This window comes from Oncorhynchus mykiss, chromosome 21 (genome assembly GCF_057628025.1).
Source record: "Oncorhynchus mykiss isolate SJ-2025 chromosome 21, ASM5762802v1, whole genome shotgun sequence".
NCBI classification, from domain to species: domain Eukaryota; kingdom Metazoa; phylum Chordata; class Actinopteri; order Salmoniformes; family Salmonidae; genus Oncorhynchus; species Oncorhynchus mykiss.
The window spans coordinates 29,239,756-29,256,885 of record NC_143042.1 but is presented as its reverse complement, the minus strand read 5'-3'; the positions used below and the strand labels follow the sequence as shown (position 1 = coordinate 29,256,885).

Here is a 17,130-nt window from a genome sequence, read left to right as displayed (position 1 = left end):
TGCTAGTGTGTTGTGGACGGGAATGGCAGATGGGTGCCATCATCTGCCTCTGGTTTGAAAGGTTGCATGTTCCAGAATGACAACCACCTCTGCAGCACTCCACCAATCAGGTCTTTATTATAAAGCGGCCAGACGGAAGCCACTCCTCAGTAAAAGTCACATGACAGCCCACTTGGAGTTTGCCAAAAGGCACCTAAAGGACAAGATTCTCTGGTCTGATGAAAACCAAGATTGAACTCTTTGGGCTGAATGCCAGGCGTCACATCTGGAGGAAACGTAGCACCATCCCTACGGTGAAGCAGGGTGGTGACAGCATCATGCTATTGGGATGTTTTTCAGCGGCAGGGACTGCAAGACTAGTTAGGATCTAAGGAAAGATGAACGGAGAAAAGTACTGAGAGATCCTTGATGAAAACCTACTCCAGAGCGCTCAGGACCTCCGCCTGTTGCGAAATGTCATCTTCCAACAGGACAACGACCATAAGCACACAGTCAAGGAAAGGCAGGAGTGGCTTCGGGACAAGTCTCTGAATATCCTTGAGTGGCCCAACCAGAGCTCGGACTTGAACCTGATCATACATCTCTGGAGAGACCTGAAAATAGCTGTGCAGCGACGCTCCCTGTCCAACCTGACAGAGCTTGAAAGGATCTGCAGAGAAGAATGGGAGAAACTCCCCAAATACATGTGTGTTGCGTCATACCCGAGAAGACTCAAGGTTGTAATCACTGCCAAAGGTGCTTCAACAAAGTACTGAGTTCATTTAAGGACCTTTTTTTTCAATTTTCGCCTAAAATGACATACCCAAATCAAACTGCCTGTAGCTCAGGACCTGAAGCAAGGATATGTATATTCTTCATACAATTGAAAGGAAATACTGAGAGGTTTGTGGAAATGTGAAATTAATGTAGGAGAATATAACACATTAGATCTGGTAAAAGATAATACAAAAAAAAAAAAAGATGCGTTATTTAATTTTTTTCATCATCGTCTTTGAAATGAAAGAGAAAGGCCATAATATAATATTGCAGTTTAGGCGCTAGTTTGATTTTGGCCACAAGATAGCAGCAGTGTGTGTGCAAAGTTCCAGATTGATCCAGTGAAGCATTGAAATACTGCACAGTACTTTGTATCAAGTCTCCCCAAATGTGCTGAATTGGTCAATTGATACATTTTCAAGTACCTAACTACAGAAAACCTAGAAAAATGTTATGGTAATGCAAAATTTAAGTTTACACACTCCCAGGAATGTCATAGATGATGGATCATTAGCTTATACACTAACTTTCACACATCAAGATGGCCAGGCAGGGTGGACGTGGAGCCAGAGACAGCAGGGGTTCAAACTGTAGAACCCAGTTCAAACTGTAGAACCCAGTTCCTACATTTTAATATAACATGTATTTTATCAAACAAAACTATGCTACATTGTATCTCTGGGACCCCCAGGATGTCAAATCAGAGCAATATTACTGAATGTAAGTACATTATTTACCTTGAACTGAAGGTATCAAACCAGTTGACGTGATAAACGTTTTTTGTTGTTGTGCACTCTCCTCAAACAATAGCATGGCATTTTTTCATTGTAATAGCTACTGTAAATTGGACAGTGCAGTTAGATTAACAAGAATATAAGCTTTCTGCCCATATAAGACATGTCTATGTCCTGGAAGGTTTGCTGTTACTTACAAAGTTATTCTTGTCACATTAGCGCACGTTAGCGTACATTACTATCAACCTTCCCGGTATAGGGACACCGATCCCATATAGCAGGGGTGGGCAATTCCAGTCCTCGAGGGCCTGATTGGTGTCACAGTTATTCCCCAGGCCCAGCTAACACAAATGAATCCAATAATCACCTACTCATGATCTTCAGTTTAGAATGCAATTTGATTAATCAGCTGGTGTTTGCTAGTGATGGCCCTCGAGGACTGGTGTTGCCCACCCCTGCCATAGATGTTAAGGGTCTGAATACTTATGTAAATGTGATATCAAATGTTTATTTCTAATACACTTGCATTTCTAAAACCCTGTATTTGCTTTGTCATTATGGGGTACTGTGTGTAGATTGATGAGGTGGAAAAAACAATTTTATTTACAGATAGCCAGGGGCACACTGCAACACTCAAGACATAATTTGCAAACAAAGCATTTGTGTTTTGATGAAAATAATCATGGGCTCTAAACCTTCAAGCTGCATACTGGACCCTATTCCAACTAAACTAAACTGCTTCCTGTGCTTGGCCCTCCTATGTTGAACATAATAAACGGCTCTCTATCCACCGGATGTGTACCAAACTCACTAAAAGTGGCAGTAATAAAGCCTCTCTTGAAAAAGCCAAACCTTGACCCAGAAAATATATCGGCCTATATCGAATCTTCCATTCCTCTCAAAAATTTTAGAAAAGGCTGTTGCGCAGCAACTCACTGCCTTCCTGAAGAAAAACAATGTATGCGAAATGCTTCAGTCTGGTTTTAGACCCCATCATAGCACTGGGACTGCACTTGTGAAGGTGGTAAATTACCTTTTAATGGCATCAGACCGAGGCCCTGCATCTGTCCTCTTGCTCCTAGACCTTAGTGCTGCTTTTGATACCATCGATCACCACATTCTTTTGGAGAGATTGGAAACCCAAATTGGTCTACATGGACAAGTTCTGGCCTGGTTTAGATCTTATCTGTCGGAAAGATATCAGTTTGTCTCTGTGAATGGTTTGTCCTCTGATAAATCAACTGTATATTTCGGTGTTCCTCAAGGTTCTGTTTTAGGACCACTATTGTTTTCACTATATATTTTACCTCTTGGGGATGTCATTCGAAAACATAATGTTAACTTTCACTGCTATGCGGATGACACACAGCTGTACATTTCAATGAAACATGGTGAAGCCCCAAAATTGCCCTCGCTAGAAGCCTGTGTTTCAGACATAAGGAAGTGGATGGCTGCAAACGTTCTACTTTTAAACTCAGACAAAACAGAGATGCTTGTTCTAGGTCTCAAGATACAAAGAGATCTTCTGTTGAATCTGACAACTAATCTTAATGGTTGTACAGTCTTCTCAAATAAAACTGTGAAGGACCGCGGCGTTACTCTGGACCCTGATCTCACTTTTGACGAACATATCAAGACTGTTTCAAGGACAGGTTTTTTCCATCTACGTAACATTGCAAAAATCAGAAATGTTCTGTCCAAAAATGATGCAGAAAAATGTATCCATGCTTTTGTTACTTCTAGGTTAGACTACTGCAATGCTCTACTTTCCGGCTACCCGGATAAAGCACTAAAGAAACTTCAGTTAATGTTAAATACGGCTGCTAGAATCCTGACTAGAACCAAAAAATGTGATCATATTACTCCAGTGCTAGCCTCGCTACACTGGCTTCCTGTCAAGGCAAGGTTTTACTGCTAACCTACAAAGCATTACATGGGCTTGCTCCTACCTATCTCTCTAATTTGGTCCTGCCGTACATACCTACACGTACGCTACGGTCACAAGACGCAGGCCTCCTAATTGTCCCTAGAATTTCTAAGCAAAAAGCTGGAGGCAGAGCTTTCTCCTATAGAGCTCCATTTTTATGGAATGGTCTGCCTACCCATGTGAGAGACGCAAACTCGGTCTCAACCTTTAAGTCTTTACTGAAGACTCATCTCTTCAGTCAGTCAAATGATTGAGTATAGTCTGGCCCAGGAGTGTGAAGGTGAACGGAAAGGCTCTGGAGCAACAAACCGCCCTTGCTGTCTCTGCCTGGCCGGTTCCCCTCTTTCCACTGTGATTCTCTGTCTCTAACCCTATTACAGGGGCTGAGTCATTGGCTTACTGGTGCTCTTTCATGCCGTCCCTAGGAGGGGTGCGTCACTTGAGTGGGTTGAGTCACTGATGTGATCTTCCTGTCTGGGTTGTGCCTTGGCGGAGATCTTTGTGGGCTATACTCAGCCTTGTCTCAGGATGGTAAGTTGGTGGTTGAAGATATCCCTCTAGTGGTGTGGGGGCTGTGCTTTGGTAAAGTGGGTGAGGTTATATCCTTCCTGTTTGGCCCTGTCCGGGAGTATCATCGGATGGGGCCACAGTGTCTCCTGACCCCTCCTGTCTCAGCTATATAAATAAATTAGATTTGTTTAGTGAGTCCACCAGATTAAAGGCAGTAGGGATGACCAGGGATGTTCTCTTGTGAGGGAATTGAAGAAATTCCTGCCCTGCTAAGTATTCAAAATTTAACGAGTATGTTTGGGTGTCAGAGAAAATGTATGGAGTAAAAAGCACATTATTTTCTTTAGGAATGTCACTACAGTAAAGGTTGTCAAAAATATACCCCAAAAAATTACTCAATTAGTACTTTATAGTAGTTTTACTTAAGTACTTCACACAACGAGTTAGAGTAAAATCATCTCAAGCAAATTTGCTGACACACAAAGCTCAAATTACATTGACATTTCATCAATGACTGTGCCTTTAAACAGCTTGGAAAATTCCAGAAAATTATGTCATGGCTTTAGAAGCTCCTGGTAGGCTAATTGACATAATTTGAGTCAATTGGAGGTGTATTTCAAGGCCTACCTTCAAACTCAGTGCCTCTTTGCTTGACATCATGGGACAATCAAAAGAAATGAGCCAAAATTGTAGACCTCCACAAGTCAGGTTCATCCTTGGGAGCAATTTCCAAATGCCTGCAGGTACCACGTTCATCTGTACAAACAATAGTACGCAAGTATAAACACCATGGGACCACGCAGCCGTCATACAGCTCAGGAAGGAGACGCATTCTGTCTCCAAGAGATGAATGTACTTTGGTGTGAAAAGTGCAAATCAACCCCAGAACAACAGCAAAGGACCTTTGTGAAGATGCTGGAGGAAACAGGTACAAAAGTATCTATATCCACAGTAAAACGAGTCCTATATGGACATAACCTTAAAGGCCGCTCAGCAAGGAAGAAGCCACTGCTCCAAAACCACCATAAAAAAGACTACGGTTTGCAACTGCACATGGGGACAAAGATCATACTTTTTGGAGAAATGTCCTCTGGTCTGATGAAAGAAAAATAGAACTGTTTGGCCATAATGACCATCATTATGTTTGGAGGAAAAAGGGGAGGCTTTTTTATGGCGGGGGTCAAAGAACACCATCCCAACCGTGAAGCACGGGGGAGGCAGCATCATCTTGTGGGGGTGCTTTGCTGCAGGAGGGACTGGTGCACTTCACAAAATAGATGTCAGGAAAATTCTGTGGATATATTGAAGCAACATCTCAAGACATCAGTTAAAGCTTGGTCGCAAATGGACAATGACCCCAAGTATACTTCCAAAGTTGTGGCAAAATGGCTTAAGGACAACAAAGTCAAGGTATTGGAGTGGCCATCACAAAGCCCTGATCTCAATCCCATAGAAAAAGTGTACGCGAGCAAGGAGGCCTACAAACCTGACTCAGTTACACCAGCTCTGTCAGGAGGAATGGGCCAAAATTCACCCAACTGATTGTGGGAAGCTTGTGAAAGGCTACATGTAACGTTTGACCCAAGTTAAACAATTTAAAGGCAATGCTACCAAATACTAATTGAGTGTATGCAAACTTCTGAACCACTGGGCATGTGATGAAAGCTGAAATAAATCATTTTCTCTACTATTATTCTGACATTTCACATTCTTAAAATAAAGTGGTGATCCTAACTGACCTAAGACAGGGAATTTTTACTAGGATTAAATGTCAGGAATTGTGAAAAACTGAGTTTAAATGTATTTGGCTGAGGTATATGTAAACTTCCGACTTCAACTCTATTTTACATATCTCCGAATTGGCATGTCTCTTGTGATGTGGTTCACAGTAGCACAGACGGATGTGACAACTGCGTCATAGTTTTGAACAACCCTTCCCCCCCTTTTGTTCCATGCTGGCTGAAGTAACCAGCTAACACCAGACACAGATGAAAAGGAATCATATAAATATCTTTGCCATAGATGAATAGTGTACACTTTTAATTATATTTCCTGACACCCTACAGTCAAATATTGGCACCAGTAGAGTAGCTATCTGGCTATAAACCACGCAACTCTGCAAACATGCCTTCTCCGATGTTGGTTACAAGGCACTGTTTTTTTTATTAGGTAAGAGAATATCATGTTACCATTGGTGTATTAAAAAGTGAATTAGGGTGATATCAGCCATTCCCTTTAATAATCCCGCGTCCTGAATCCAAGAGTTTGACATGGGGGAGGGGACCAGTAACTTTATGATCAAACTTTATTTATGCAGAAGCAACAATAGTTGTTCATACTTTGGTCATCATACTTTGTGCTGGTTTCATATATCATCCAATTTCATGAGAAACATGATTTTGACTGTTCATGACCTTTAGTGAAAGAGACGTGGTTGTTGAATTAATTCATTTTCAGTCCTGTGGCAATCATCAAATGAGTTCTTAGGTGAATGTTATTATTATAATTAAAGTCTTTATCACAATACATTACATATCTCATAAGGCCTTATTTTGAGACCTAGCTTTATCCTAATACAGTGGCCTGAAACTCATGGTTTACAGGCCACATCGGGCCTGCAAGTAAGTTTGCAAAATTCTGGCAAGTCTCCAAAAATCCTAAATTTAAAACCTGTTTGAAGGATTTCCAGGAATCTTCACACTGGGATTTCTTGAAAACAAGGGACATTTACCAGCATTTTGCAACACTTCCTGCAAGTCACATTATGCTGGCTTGCAAAGTGTTTAGTAATTCCTAAAGGAATCCAGCCAGTGTTAGTCCATCCAACAGTTGAAATGTGTATTCACCCGCAACTTGCATGTATAATGGCTGCCAGCATTAGAAACAGTGTGAGGAGACCACCTAAGTATTTTAAACTGGAACAACCATTTCAGTAACAGGTGCAAAAAAATTATTGGATTAGTTAGCATTTCTTGTATTTATCAAACAATAAATTACTCAATGTACAGTACATGCAAAAATACATATTAAAAACAATTATTGTTGGCACTAATCTGTACCTTTGCTTAGCAGAAAAGCTACAAATTGACAATGTATTGAAGAAAGGTACATATTTGTACCCAACATAAGGCACAATGATGAATACACCTGTGCCAGGCTTATATTGAAGGCGTGGCTTAGTGGGTGTGTGGCTTTCAGTTAGTTATTTTTCGCCACCCATGAGTGGAAGTGTTGTGCCAGTTTAAAAAGTCTATAGTTAAGTTAGTTAAAGTTTGAGTATGTCTGCTGCCACTTCTGAAGTCTTCATACAGGCTTACATAAGAGCATTTCACACTAAAGGGCTGTAATGGATAACATAGTGACCTTAACACAACACTGCCATGAGGTATGGACTTTGTGGCATAATGGTTAAGGTTTTGACCTTATAGTTGCTGGATCCAGGTTCAAGTCCCAGTCAGGGATACCCTTGAACTTGCTACACTGGTGTCAGAAGTTGAATGACAGAGTGGTGTGTACATTTGAGGACTTGGTATAGAGAACAGGTATGTTTTTGTCACGTAAAAGGAAAAAACGGTTTTGTCACTATGGTGATACCCTGAAAAGGCACACCTTTTCTAAAGTTACACTTTTGTACCTGTAGACTATATGTAAGAAATATACTATTTTGTCCCCTAAAAGTACACAATTGGCTCGTTTAAAGTACGATTGGCAAGGGTATAATTGTGTGTGTGTGTGTGTGTGTGTGTGTGTGTGTGTGTGTGTGTGTGTGTGTGTGTGTGTGTGTGTGTGTGTGTGTGTGTGTGTGTGTGTGTGTGTGTGTGTGTGTGTGTGTGTGTGTGTGTGTGTGTGTGTGTGTGTGTGTGTGTGTGTGTGTGTGTGTGTGTGTGTGTGTGTGTGTGTGTGTGTGTCTGGTCACGAGAAACTATCTGGTGAATCTCAATTCAACGGCTCAGACACAAGAGGCATGTGGCAGGGTCTACAGTCAATCACGGACTACAGGAAGAAATCCAGCCCAGTCACGGACCAGGATGTCTTGCTCCCAGGCAGACTAAATAACTTTTTTGCCCGCTTTGAGGACAATACAGTGCCACTGACACGGCCTGCAACGAAAACATGCGGTCTCTCCTTCACTGCAGCCGAGGTGAGTAAGACATTTAAACGTGTTAACCCTCGCAAGGCTGCAGGCCCAGACGGCATCCCCAGCCGCGCCCTCAGAGCATGCGCAGACCAGCTGGCCGGTGTGTTTACGGACATATTCAATCAATCCCTATACCAGTCTGCTGTTCCCACATGCTTCAAGAGGGCCACCATTGTTCCTGTTCCCAAGAAAGCTAAGGTAACTGAGCTAAACGACTACCGCCCCGTAGCACTCACTTCCGTCATCATGAAGTGCTTTGAGAGACTAGTCAAGGACCATATCACCTCCACCCTACCTGACACCCTAGACCCACTCCAATTTGCTTACCGCCCAAATAGGTCCACAGACGATGCAATCTCAACCACACTGCACACTGCCCTAACCCATCTGGACAAGAGGAATACCTATGTGAGAATGCTGTTCATCGACTACAGCTCGGCATTCAACACCATAGTACCCTCCAAGCTCGTCATCAAGCTCGAGACCCTGGGTCTCGACCCCGCCCTGTGCAACTGGGTACTGGACTTCCTGACGGGCCGCCCCCAGGTGGTGAGGGTAGGCAACAACATCTCCTCCCCGCTGATCCTCAACACTGGGGCCCCACAAGGGTGCGTTCTGAGCCCTCTCCTGTACTCCCTGTTCACCCACGACTGCGTGGCCACGCACGCCTCCAACTCAATCATCAAGTTTGCGGACGACACAACAGTGGTAGGCTTGATTACCAACAACGACGAGACGGCCTACAGGGAGGAGGTGAGGGCCCTCGGAGTGTGGTGTCAGGAAAATAACCTCACACTCAACGTCAACAAAACTAAGGAGATGATTGTGGACTTCAGGAAACAGCAGAGGGAACACCCCCCTATCCACATCGATGGAACAGTAGTGGAGAGGGTAGCAAGTTTTAAGTTCCTCGGCATACACATCACAGACAAACTGAATTGGTCCACTCACACAGACAGCATCGTGAAGAAGGCGCAACAGCGCCTCTTCAACCTCAGGAGGCTGAAGAAATTCGGCTTGTCACCAAAAGCACTCACAAACTTCTACAGATGCACAATCGAGAGCATCCTGGCGGGCTGTATCACCGCCTGGTATGGCAACTGCACCGCCCTCAACCGTAAGGCTCTCCAGAGGGTAGTGAGGTCTGCACAACGCATCACCGGGGGCAAACTACCTGCCCTCCAGGACACCTACACCACCCAATGTCACAGGAAGGCCATAAAGATCATCAAGGACATCAACCACCCGAGCCACTGCCTGTTCACCCCGCTATCATCCAGAAGGCGAGGTCAGTACAGGTGCATCAAAGCTGGGACCGAGAGACTGAAAAACAGCTTCTATCTCAAGGCCATCAGACTGTTAAACAGCCACCACTAACACTGAGTGGCTGCTGCCAACACACTGACATTGACTCAACTCCAGCCACTTTAATAATGGGAATTGATGGGAAATGATGTAAATATATCACTAGCCACTTTAAACAATGCTACCTTATATAATGTTACTTACCCTACATTATTCATCTCATATGCATACGTATATACTGTACTCTATATCATCGACTGTATCCTTATGTAATACATGTATCACTAGCCACTTTAAACTATGCCACTTTGTTTACATACTCATTTGTACATACTGTACTCGATACCATCTACTGTATCTTGCCTATGCTGCTCTGTACCATCACTCATTCATATATCCTTATGTACATATTCTTTATCCCCTTACACTGTGTACAAGACAGTAGTTTTGGAATTGTTAGTTAGATTACTTGTTATTACTGCATTGTCGGAACTAGAAGCACAAGCATTTCGCTACACTCGCATTAACATCTGCTAACCATGTGTATGTGACAAATAACATTTGATTTGATTTGATTTGATTTATCTTAGGGAGCAAGGCAATGCTCTGCCAACGGCTTCAGCGCTCAGAGCTCACACACACAAAAACACTGACACACAGACAGAACCCCCTTATGCCTCTGGATTCTAACTGTGTGTCCTTCATCGTCTGCATTTTCTATCACTTATCCAACTGTATTTTAATTGATAGTTGTATTCCAGTGTTTCCTAATCCTGGTTTTGGGGACCCGAAGGGGTGTCCATTTTTTTGTTTTGCCCAAGCACTAACACACCTGATTCCACTTATCAAAGGTTTGATGATGAGTTGATTAGTTGGAACAGGTGTGTAGCGCTACAGTAGGGCAAAAACTAAAATGTGAACCCTTTTGGGTTCCCAGGACCAGGACTAAAAAACACTGATGTATTTAATTTGATTGTAATTGATTCAGAATTGAATTGGATTCAGTAAAGAATCTGTATGAGTAATGTTATAATGTTCTAGAAACACGACCAGGCCTCTGTTATAGGTTCACTGGCTGCGTTTCAAATGGCACAGTATTTTCTATGTAGTGCACTACGATGGACCATAGGGCTCTGGTCAAAAGTAATGCACTACAAAGGGAATATATTGCCATTTGGGTCACAATAACTCTTGGGTCGAATTGACTCTTGATAAACAGATTCTCTGCCTCAACTTCCTAGTCAAATAAAGGTAAAATAATACATAATAAAACTAAAAAGGGGAGAAAAGGAGTGAAGAGGAGAGGAGAGGAGAGGAGAGGAGAGGAGAGGAGAGGAGAGGAGAGGAGAGGAGAGGAGAGGAGAGGAGAGGAGAGGAGAGGAGAGGAGAGGAGAGGAGAGGAGAGGAGAGGGGGAAGTCTACCCTGTGGGTGAAAATGTGACCTTAGCATCGTTAGCGTGTTAGCTAAAGCGTGGAGACCCATGACCAGGGAGGCAAGCTGATGCTGTAGCCTGAAGGGAGGACATCAAAGCTGGGGATGAGTGCCAAGCTAACAGCCTGTTTGAGGGAGATGTGGAGGTCTGGAGGACAAATACTTATTTATTTTACTTTATTGTTGCATGTGTACTCACAAAGCTTCTTGGAGCAGAGGTGGTTATGTAGAATCAGGTCCCCTGTAATCTTATTCATTATGATCTAAAAGACAAAACTGTGCACTCCTACTCTGAGATACTTTATGAATACAATGATGATGTTCTTTTCCACACAGAAGACGATACAAAATTATTGCCTGATGATCTTCTTAACTTAATACCTTTCTGATTCTGATTTCAATCACTACAAATCATCCTTCCTTCAGATTGAAATACTGTCAAAAGTATTGTCAGACTGATCTGTAATAGACTGTCATATCCCCAATTAAAAAAGTAAACATTGGCTGTTTATTAAATTACTTCCTTTTACATGGTGGGGTTACAAATAAATGTTGATAACAAAATTGAGTCATGGGCCAAAAAGGTTTGGGAACTCCTGCATTATGGGATGCTCTGTTCTAGATTCATCCACTTTGATAATGATTAGAAATTACTTGATTAGCCTACATCAAACATACACTACATGGCCCAAAGTATGTGGACACCTGCTCGTCGAACATCTCTTTCCAAAAATATGGGAATTAATATGGAGTTGGTCCCACCCTTTGCTGCTACAACAGCCTGTGCTTTTCTGGGAAGGCTTTCCACTAGATGTTGGAACATTTCTGCAGGGACTTGCTTCCATACAGTCACGAGCATTAGTGAGCTCTGGCACTGATGTTGGGCGATTAGGCCTGGCTCGCAGTCAGCATTCCAATTCATCCCAAATGTGTTCGATGGGGTTGAGGTCAGGGCTCTATGCAGGCAAGTCAAGTTCTTCCACACTGATCTCAACAAACCATTTCTGTATAGACCTCGCTTTGTACACGGGGGCATTGTCATGCTGAAACAGGAAAGGGCCTTCCCCAAACTGTTGCCACAAAGTTGGAAGCATAGTGTCGTCTAGAATGGCATTGTATGCTGTAGTATTAAGATTTTCCTTCATTGGAACTAAGGGGCCTGACCTGAACCATGAAAAACAGCCCCAGATTATTATTCCTCCTCCACCAAACTTTACAGTTGGCACTATGCATACGCCAAACACAGATTTGTCCATCGGACTGCCCGATGTTGAAGTGTGATTCATCATTCCAAAGAACGCATTTCTACTGTTCTAGAGTCCAATGGCGGCGAGCTTACACTACTCCAGACGACGCTTGGTATTGTGCATGGTGACCTTAGGATTGTGTGCAAGAAGCTCCCGACTAACATTTATTGTGCTGATGTTGCTTCCAGAGACAATTTGGAACTCAGTAGTGAATGTTGCAACCGAGGACAGACAAATTTTAAGCACTACGCACTTCAGCGGTCCCGTTTTGTGAGCTTGTGTGGCCTACCACTTCACGGCTGGGCCGTTGTTGCGCCTAGACGTTTCCACTTCACAATAACAGCAATTACAGTTGACCAGGGCAGCTCTAGCAGGGCATAAATTTGACAAACTGACTTGTAGGAAAGGTGGCATCCTATGACAGTGCCATGTTGAAAGTCACTGAGCTCTTCAGTACGGGCCATTCTACTACCAATGTTTGACTGTGGAGATTGCATGGCTGTTAACTCGATTTTATACACCTGTCAGCAACGAGTGTAGCTGATATAGCCAAATCCACTAATTTGAAGGGGTGTCCACATACTTTTGGCCATGTAGTGTAATTGTATATACGGTCTATTAGCCTACATATAGTACGTCCTAATGGACTATACCATGCACGTTGATAGGCTTATGATTTTAAATGACTAAATCAAATCAATAAATGTTGTTGATGTACTGTAGTGCACTGCTTATTCCATATGTATTGCACTACTTTGACATCATATTCCCTATGTAGTGCACTACATTTCATCAATAGTCCTATTACATAGAATACAGCCTAGGCTGTAGGCCTATTCCTGAAAAAAAAGATAGAATCGAATTGATGGAGATGTAGGACAGCCTTTGGGCCCTGGTCAAAAGTACACTATTGAGGAAATAGGCTGCAACCTAAATCATATTACAGGCCATACTACATAGAATAGACCTTGATAAGCAGGTACTGGACACATCTTTGAGCAAAGGCAGGCCTACTATAAACATATAATACACATTGATAGGACATAAAGTAGTAGCGTACTACAATAAGTCTACTACATAGAATAGATATTGAGGAGAAAGCAGAGGACCCACCTTTGAGCAGCGGCAGTGGCGTTAGCTCGACCTGGGAGCTCTGATAGCGGAACTGGGACGAGGAGTGGGAGCGCCTCTGCCGGGCTCTACGCATCGAGCGCCGGGGAAACCCATCCACCTTCTCCGCTGACGGTACCGAGAACCCGGTGGTCGGGGAGGACGGGCTGGTCGGGGGCAGTTTAGTTGTCTCCATCGCTGCTGTGTTGTATTGGCGAGCTGTCCGGTGTGTATGTCACGTTTGTGTGTCTGTGTCTGGATGCGCCGATGAGATGCTAGTGAAGGAGAGGCGTATAGGATTGAGATAGGGTGAACAGTTTTTAATCCTTAAAAGAGCTAATACGTTAACAAATTACTAAAAAATGATAATCTGGGAATGGAACAGAGGGATGGGGAGGATTAGAGGAGGGGGGATAGAGGGGGGAGGAAGGGATATAGATGGAGAGGTGCAGTCCACAGAGGGACGGATGGTGTGTGTGTTGCTTGTGACTGCCTGCCTGCCTGCTGCCTAACGTCTCAATACAGCAGAGGGAGGAAAAAACGGTTGCTTCACTCGTTTTTAAATTAACCGAAACATATTTTTATGCAAAGACAAACGCATAGATCTAACGGGTAGGCCTAATTGTCCATGTATCTATCGATAGAGATAGGAAGAAACGCATGGGTTGTTAAGACTACTACTAAGTCATCAGCCTAAATGTGGTATTTATGTATATATTTATGTCATGAATAGAGCCCATAGCCTATAGATCCTTAGATAAAGCACATCACACCGATAAAGCAGGTTATAGGGATCATTCCGAAAATGTCAACATGAATCCATAAAATCAGTTGTTTGATTGGTCCTTTCTCATCGATGATAAGTAATTCATTAATTGATTCGTTTATAAAGGCTCATATCATAAAACCATTGATCCGAGTCCTTCTCATCACTGTTCTCCGGTTCCGTTAACGGTTCCGTTATTCGGTAACCTGCCTGGCGTTGCCGTTAGACGGATCTGCGATCCGCGCAGGGCGGGGATGGAGATGTGGAGCTTGAACGTGTTGACATGTGCGGTTCTTCAGCGCGGCCGCTGCAACACCGAATCCCCGGTCTCCTTTATAGCTAACCGCTAAAAACACCACAAAAACCTCCGCTGTGCTGGTTGCTCACAGATGGTTTAGGTATATATAGACCTATGTTCCCATTGTTGTCTGCCTGTCGCGTTTCCTCTCTCCTTGGTTCGGCTAGGAAAGGGATGGCTTGTTCTCTCTCTCCGTCCTCCCTGTCCTCGTCTCTGTTTCGGCTGCGCTTACGTGGTGCAAGGAGAGACACACTGCGGCTGACGCTCTTCTCGCCACAGCGAATTATTTAATTATTTCAGATATATTTATGTACCCCAGTCTTTACGCCATGGACGGGCGGTGGAGCGTTTGGTTTGGGCTAATCTATGGATGCGTTATGACGCCGAGGGCGAACACTCCCTCTTTCACTCCCCATCTTTAAATAAAAAAGAACATAGTTTATCCCTTTTATCCGACCTCCTGTCCTATCCTTCTGTTTCTTTAGCTAGGCTTCGTCCACCGATTGTTCACCACTGTCTCTATGTGACTGTGCCATTCTCTCCTCCCTCTGTCTTCCTCCTTCACCCCTTTCTTTCCTCCCCTCTGTGCGTGTCTACATTAGTTTGAGGCTGATAGTGTCTACAGACGAGGTAAACCATTGTTCATCCCTTCCTTCTTCAGCTCCTCCGTTTATTCTAACCCAGTTTCTCACTCTCAATTGCGCAACCGGTCACTGCATGCGTTCTAGTGCCTGGTGTCTGCACGCGCAATGTTTATGATGTAATCATCTGTATTAACCCAGTTAGTAAGCCTAGCCGTTATGGTTTATTATCACTGTTCCACGTCTCTCCAGTGGTGTCGTAATGCTGTCTCTCTCTCCAACCTGGTCTCAGAGCATTTCATATTATTCTGGGTTTGCATACAGTGTCTCACTCCATTTATGTTAAATTTGGTATTGTAGGCCTATGTATTCATCATTTGTCGATTGCCATCACCCATTTCGTATTAAATGTTACGAATTACAGTTACGAATTCTTATATGTTATGCATTTTCTAAACATACAATACATAACGAATTGCAAAATGTACAATATAATAACAATTTGAAAAAGTAGGTGGCTAACGTTAGCTTGGTTAGGGGTTGAGGGTAAGGGTTAAGGTTAGGGTTAAGTTTAGGAGTTAGGTTAAAGGGTTAAGGTTAGGGTTAGGCTAAGGGTTAGTTAAAAGGGTTAAGGTTAGGGGAAGGGTTAGCTAACATGCTAATTAGTTGAAAATTAGCTAAAAATAAGTAAGTAGTTGAAAAGTTGCTAATTAGCTACAATGCTAAAGTTGTCGATGACGAGATTCAAACTCGCAACATTTGAGTTTTTGCCTTATTAATTGACCATTTATCTCATGTAACAATACCAAACATAACATGCAAAATGGAGTCTCTCGGATTGAGGTACAGAATAATACGAAATGCTCTGAGACCAGGTTGCTCTCTCTCTCTCTTTCACTGGCCCCTCCTTCTCCTTTCCTCGCCTCCTCTCTCTTGTTGTCACCTCTCCTTGCACACGTGAGCAGGTAGCAGTTTGGTAAACAGGAGATGGTGCTGATGTCGAGCACAGTGGTCACGAGATGGGTATGTTCACGGGATTGTAATCAATGCCTTCGGAAAGTATTCACAACTTGACTTTTTCCACATTTTGTTACGTTACAGCCTCATTCTAAAATGGATTAAATAAATCAAAATCCTCAGCAATCTACACACAATACCCCATATTGGCAGACTGAAAACAGGGTTGAGACATTTTTGCAAATGTATTAAAAATAAACAGAAATATCTTATTTACATAAGTAATCAGACCCATTGCTATGAGACTCGAAATTGAGCTCAGGTGCATCCTGTTTCCATTGATCATCCTTGAGATGTTTCTACAACTTGGAGTCCACCTGTGGTAAATTCAATTGATTGGACATGATTTGAAAAGGCCTGTCTATATAAGGTTCCACAGTTGACAGTGCATGTCAGAGCAAAAATGAAGCCATGAGGTCGAAGGAATTGTCCATAGAACTCTGAGACAGGATTGTGTCGAGGCACAGATCTGGGGAAGGGTACCAAAAAATGTCTGCAGTATTGAAAGTCACCAAGAACACAGTGGCCTCCATCATTCTTAAATGGAAGAAGTTTGGAACAACCAAGACTCTTCCTAGAGCTGGCCACCCGGCCAAACTGAGTAATCGGGGGAGAAGGGCCTTCGTCAAGGAGGTGACCAAAAACCCGATGGTCACTCTGACAGAGCTCCAGAGTTCCTCTGTGGAGATGGGAGAACCTTCCAGAAGGTCAACCATCTCTGCAGCACTCCACCAAACAGGCCTTTATGGCAGTGGCCAGACAAAGCCACTCCTCAGTAAAAGCCAGATGACAGCCAGCTTGGATTTTTCCAAGAGGCACCTAGGACTCTCAGACCATGAGAAACAAGATTCCCTGGTCTGATGAAACCAAGATTGAACTCTTTGGCCTGAATGCCAAGCGTCAGGTCTGGAGGACACCTGGCACCATCCCTACGGAGAAGCATGGTTGTGGCAGCATCATGTGTGGAAGTTTTTACTGGGGGCGAAGGAATCACATTCAAACAGGACAACGACCCTAAGCACACAGCCAAGACAACGCAGGAGTGGCTTCGGGACAAGTCTCTGAATGTCCTTGAGTGGCCCAACCAGAGCCAGGACTTGAACCCAATCAAACATCTCTGGAGAGACCAGAAAATAACTGTGCAGCAACGCTCCCCATCCAAACTGACCGAGCTTGAGAGGATCTTCAGAGAGGAATGGGAGAAACTCCCAAATACAGGTGTGCCAAGCTTGCAGTGCCATACCCAAGAAGACTTCGAGGCTGTAATCCCTGCTAAAGGTGCTCCAACAAAGTACTAAGTAAAGGGTCT

The 17,130-nt window shown here is 43.4% G+C and overlaps 1 protein-coding gene across 3 annotated transcripts in view; it reads right to left on the bottom strand.

Annotated features, from left to right (window-relative positions):
* The window catches only part of LOC110500325 (protein phosphatase 2, regulatory subunit B', beta), a 45,412-nt gene extending 30,765 nt beyond the window's left edge, over positions 1-14,647 (bottom strand). For all 3 annotated transcript variants that reach the window (XM_021577634.3, XM_021577633.3, XM_090214356.1), the window contains exon 1: positions 13,163-14,647. In XM_021577634.3, coding sequence (XP_021433309.1) covers positions 13,163-13,355 — 193 coding nt within the window. In that variant the 5' untranslated portion in view covers positions 13,356-14,647. The remainder of the gene's footprint in view (positions 1-13,162) is intronic.
* Positions 14,648-17,130: the final 2,483 nt, after the last annotated feature.